The 5894-nt window shown below is 39.1% G+C and overlaps 1 protein-coding gene across 1 annotated transcript; it reads right to left on the bottom strand.

Moving 5' to 3' along the window:
- Positions 1 to 879: 879 nt before the first annotated feature.
- On the bottom strand, positions 880 to 5354 carry LOC118276460 (toll-like receptor 7). Its single transcript, XM_035594786.2, has one exon. It carries the CDS (start codon positions 5029 to 5031, stop codon positions 1147 to 1149), a length of 3885 nt encoding a protein of 1294 aa, XP_035450679.2. The 5' UTR covers positions 5032 to 5354; the 3' UTR covers positions 880 to 1146.
- Between the last annotated feature and the right edge of the window lie 540 nt (positions 5355 to 5894).

Raw genomic sequence — 5894 nt, 5'->3', positions numbered from 1 at the left:
CAATAAATGACTTAATAAGTGAAAAATTAGATTATAATTTTGTCAGCTATGCTATTGATTTAACTATGCACATCAAGTCATCAATGCTGTAATTAAGAACATTGAGAGTATTGCGCAATCAATTTTGTCATCAGCAGTATTATAAATACTGTATAATACTAATGTAAGTTAAAAAAAGTTATAAAATTGTATTAAAAAAAAAAGTATGACTCATGAAATGTTATGCCAGAATTGTTTTTCCAAAAATAATGCAACTCAGGTACTTTTGGCTGACTAACTAAGAGTAGGACAACAATACAATTGTTTATTTTAAAAATAGAGAAAAAAGAAACAATGGAATTGTTTTGAAAATAAGCTGTTACAATGTCACTACTTTTTGTGTATAGAGAAAGATTTATTTGTTAAATTTTACTGTCATAATGTAATTGTATTCTGTATTGTAAGTGTTGATACATGTGATGAACAGTGTTTTACTGTGTAATTTTTGTAATCAAATACAATTTTATATGTATTAAATATTATGGTAAAATATTTCAGTCATTGAAATTTACTACAGTGGAATTCTGAGCGTGTTTTATGAGTACAATGATCAGATTTCCATAAATATGTAAATACTGTTTACATTTGCAGTATCATGATTGAAATATGCTGAGCTTTTTGTTAAATTAAAATTACTGCTACTCCATTTGTTTGGTCATTTACTTAATTAACTTCTGATGTTATTGTGTTGAGTATTGTCTTTCCATTTAATGAATGTTCATGTTCTCTTGTTATGCTAATATCGCAAAGAAACATTCTGAAGCTTTTAGAATATTACGAGTGTTATGTATGTGTGTGTGTGTATTTTGTAATCAGGGATTGTCAAATAAAAATATCAAATTATAAATCTTTATCATTTTAATTTATTTGTATAAATAACCATTACTGATAATAATATAGAGTGATCACTTGTTTTTGCTATTTACAATCATATACTACAGCAGTCTTTAAAATTTTAATACCTATACACATGATAACGAACAGGCAATAATAGTTCACTTACATACATTTGGTATAGCACTTACAATCTATTAATTACAATATTTACAGCGCGCTACTAAATCTACAATATTTACAATTGTGACTGGAAGTTGGGCAGGTGCCCGTCTAGACTAGGTAAGCTTGCACGGCGTTGCCCGTGTCGACAAGAGGGGGCGGCGGGGGCCACTGGCGCATGTCCCGCCGCCTGCCCGGGGCCATGCCGTGCTCTAGCGAGGAGTAATCAGAGTCTATTGATGAGTAAATATGATCTGAGATCGGTCGACCATCTGGCCCGTACGCGACCGCCTGCGTCTGCCTCATGGCTGACGGCGACTGTCGCACCTCACTACTATACTCCGGTGGGGCACTAGCACCTTGACCTCCTCCCAACACAGGTGATCTCTCGGGAAAAGGTAATGTGCGGTTTCCACCGTTAGGCACCGATGAATCTAACGTATAAGTATTCAAACTCTTTCTATAGTTGTGACTCCGCGCCTTATGATTGGGTTGAGATTCCGGCATCATGTACCTGAGGCGCTTCCAAAACCTTTTCTCGCCCCATCGTAATCGCGACCCTGTTTTTAGATAGGGCCGCAAATCGGGGTCGCACATCGCATCCGCCACAACAGAGTATTCTTCTATTAGTACTAGCTTATAAATACACCCTTTCAACGCGTCGTGCAACCCTTGTCGGAATTCGTATCGAGACCATTCCGTCTGCATGAAATTTCTCGTTAGTACGATGATTATTCGTTTCGATGCTTCCGCGGTCTCGACGACAGGCGGCGCGCATTGCATGTACTGAGCGCCGTGGTGTGGAATGTCTCTATAATGGAGGCAGAGCCGGTATGATGGATTCCCATTTTCTAGCTCATTCGCCAACGATTGAACGACAGATTCTTCATCTTTCGGGCTGTAGCAAACGTAGGCGTCATATAATTTCTGGCTCTCCTCAAATGCGCCAGAGAATGAAAATACTCTTATGCCACAATTTGTGTACAGCCAAACTCTGAGGGAATCTCTAAAAAGGAACAGTACGACCAGGGCCAATAAAATTAACATAAAGCCGGTGAGTGTTGAGACCATCATGGGAACATAGTTGGACACAAGCATGTTTCCGATGACTGAATTATCAGCATAATAATCGCTGCAGGCCGTACCGTTTAAATTGAGCTCTTTTTTCTGTGGCGGCTTCGCGTCGCCGTTCCAACACCATACGTCGGTAATGTCGATGATTTTTTGCGCATTCTCAGCCAAATAAGCAGTTAACTCTTGTAAGTACCGACATTTGCAGGACCACAGGTTGTTGCCGAGTGACAAAGCTTTCAAATTAGGATGGTTGTTAAAAGTCCATACACCAAAGTCGACCAGTCTGTTGCCATCAAGGCGTAATACTTCTAATGATTTTAGAGAAAGGAATGATATGTTGGCGATATGGCTAATGAGATTATTTTGTAAGAACAATTCTTTCAGACTACTCAATTGTAGGAATTCGTATCCTTTCAGTTCTTTAAGCTTATTGTTCCCCAAGTGGAGTATTTGGAGAGCATTCAAGCCAGCAAAAGTTCGATTTTGTATGCTATCGACATTGCTGTTGTTCACGTACAGCGATCTCATTTTCTGCCTTCCAATAAAAACGTGGTCTTGTAGTTCTTTTATATTATTTCCATCTAAAAATACCTCGGTTGCATCCATAGGTATTTTATGCGGTATTTCCATTGAAGATTGTCCGGAACAGTCGACGACGTTAGTATTCCACAATGGGTCGTGATAACAGGTACAGTTTTGAGGGCATGTCATTTCACAGTCGCACGCATCATAGTCACAGCAATGACAGATTGCAAAACAATGAGTCTCATACTTACAAAGAAAGTCTGTAGTCTTTAAATTAGTTAAGGGCACATGAGTTCCACTTCGAGTGTTCGTCATTTTACACAAAACGTTTTCTAGGTCCATCACACGCGGGTATTGTCTCATAGCGGTCATATTGTTTATGATCGGCAGCCACTCCATTGTACAGTCACATTGAAACGGGTTACCACCGATATAAAACTCAGGTAAACTTTTATTTGCCGGCACTGTAGCTAAACGCATACTATTTAATTCTAAATGCACAAGTTCATTAGCATACATGTCCACTCGCGTTAAGTTCTTTTTGTCGAAAAACGTATTCACATGAATATTATTTAGGAAGTTATTGTTTATAAACAACAGTTCAACACTATTAGGGATCGCCATCGGTGATATTTCCGCTATGCGATTATGGCTAACGTCCAATGTCTTTATACGGATTTCATCTTGCAACTTGTAGTAGTTACCCAAGTGTTCAATGAAATTGCCGTGAATGTCTAACCACTTTAGATTACTAGGCACAAACGCGTAATCGAACCACACTAGATGATTTTCCGATAAATTGAGCCACAAAAGGCTCGCGAGCGTTGAGAAGACACCGTTGATGTCAGACAGGAAATTCCCGTCGAGCCGGATGGCCTCCAGTTGCATATTTCTACTAAAAGTCCCTCTCTCGATTGACTGGATCTTGTTCTTAGCGATGTTAAGCACTTGTAAGCTCGGTAAGTCCCAAAACATTCCGACGGAGAGGTTCCCAATTTGATTGTCAATCAGTCTCAGTCCTGTTAATTGGTTTAGGTTTTTGAAGGAACCATTTTTGAAGTCAGATATTTGATTCTCTCCAAGATCAAGTGTTTTGAGGAAAGAGAGTTCCCAGAGTGCGTCAGGAACCTCCAACAGTTGATTGGAGCTCAAATCTAACTCTTTTAAGTCGGAACAATTTTTGAATGCTTTGCGGTCAATATTAACAAGTAAATTGTTGTTGAGAGTCAATTTACTTAAAACAAATAAACCATTGAATAAGTTCTCATCTATTGTATGAAGTCGATTTTCAGCCAAATTCAATGTATGAAGATTATACAGCGGTAAAAATGCATTATCTTCGATGTATCCAATAGAGTTGTTCTTTAGATTCAATATTTGTAGGAAGAATAAATCTTTGAACGTTTTCCCGTCGATCCTCGTTAAGGCGTTGTTGGATAAATTCAAAACTATCAAACGGATTAATCCCAGGAACGTTCCGTCATCAATATGACTACTTGTTAGTTGGTTGCTTGATAAGTCTAAAACAATCAGCTGTTCCAAGCGATGAAATATTCCTCTTGCTAATTCAAACAGAGTATTGTCATTAAGGTAAACTTCTCTCAGTTCTCTGGCGTTAGCAAAAAGCCCGTCGGGCAGTGTGTGTAGATGGTTGTGTGATATGTTTAGAACTCTCATTGATACGAGTCCATTGAAAGCTTCACTTGATATGTCAGAGATATTATTATGTTGCAGATATAAATGTTGCAAACTTCTTAATTTTAGCAATTCCGAGTCTTCAGGCAGTGATTTAATTTCATTATGACTTAAATCCAAGCTGTGCAAATTGGATCCACAGCCTTGTCCAAATCCAAGTTGTCCGACAGTTCTTATTCTATTATGCGTCAAATTCAATGTGCTTAAGTTTTCCAGAGAGCAGAAGACGCCGGAAGGAACAAATTTTATGTTATTCTGAGCGAGATCCAACGACTGCAGTTCCGACAATCCATTGAAAGCATTCAGAGATAACTCTAAATTCTTAGTCGGGCTCCACTCGAAGTTTTTGGAACGTATCTTCAACTTCTTTAGTTTTTTCAGTTCATGAAAAGTGTTGTCTGGTATTTGTAGTAATTTACAATTACTTATTGTCAGATCGGTGAGCGCCGAGACTGGACTAAAGTAGTGAGCTCTTAAAGAGCTTTCGAAGAGTAGTAAATGGTTGCACTCGATAGCCAGCCGGCTTGTGTCCGAATTCACTGAGACGATGCTGCTTCCATCACCATCAAGAGTGCGTATCCTGCAGAGCACGCCGCCGTCCGACCCTCGGTCCGAGACCCGAACGCATTTGTCCGAGCCGTAGGGCAAGACCGTCGAGCCGACGTGCACCAACGCACAGAGTACAGCTGTAATAGCGTACATTATCACAGATTTTTCATTTCACCACAAAACGTCTCATAAACACACCCCGTGGGTCGATATCACCATTTCCGAAACAAAGTACGTGGTACACTTGAGCGCTGAAGAAAAACTTCCTAGCATTTCACTGCACTGTAGTCCGTAATGTATGTTGTGGTAGTAGTCCTTGTTGGTCGAAGTTGATTAAATTTTTCACTCATGAATTGTTGTTTATCGTTTGATATCAGTTTGTGTATTAAATATTTATTGCGAAAGTATAGACCGGCGCGAGGTGTAGCACGACCTTCCCGCGGCGCGGTTGCGTTGCGACTGTCAAGCGGAGCGCTTGACTCGTGGAAGTAGCAGTGGGGCGCGCAACTTAGTCGTCCCCGTCCCCCGCAACCCTCATAAGCTCGTCTCGAGTTTTGAGAGAGCAAGTAGCGCTATCTAGTAGTGAGTAGCGACATTAAAAAATATGCATCATCGTCAGCTGTTACCGGAGCGTTAAAATTTTAATGTATTCCAGTGTAGAATATACTGCGTTCGCTATTTGCGAGTAGTAGTATTATAATTATGTTTATATAGTTTTATTAAACAAACCTATGCGAGTTGTATTGATTAATAAATTATCATTTTCTTAACGTTAATAATAAACTTGCAATAAGACAAATATCTATAAGTGTGAAATAAATTCTCGCGCTTTTCTTCGATTTTGTTATAAAAACATTGTTACAATTGGCATAATTCTAAAACATTACATTGCCCCCGATATTCCTCAAAGCCATAGACAGACAACAACGTTCCTTGTTAACTAAAACTTTGATACCGAACTACTCAACACATAATAATAATATACATTACCTAATTGTCCCGATCCATCACCAACC

The sequence above is a fragment of the Spodoptera frugiperda genome, chromosome 31 (genome assembly GCF_023101765.2).
Source record: "Spodoptera frugiperda isolate SF20-4 chromosome 31, AGI-APGP_CSIRO_Sfru_2.0, whole genome shotgun sequence".
In the NCBI taxonomy this organism is placed as follows: domain Eukaryota; kingdom Metazoa; phylum Arthropoda; class Insecta; order Lepidoptera; family Noctuidae; genus Spodoptera; species Spodoptera frugiperda.
The sequence above is the reverse complement of the archived record's forward strand: the minus strand, read 5'-3'. Positions and strand labels throughout refer to the sequence as shown.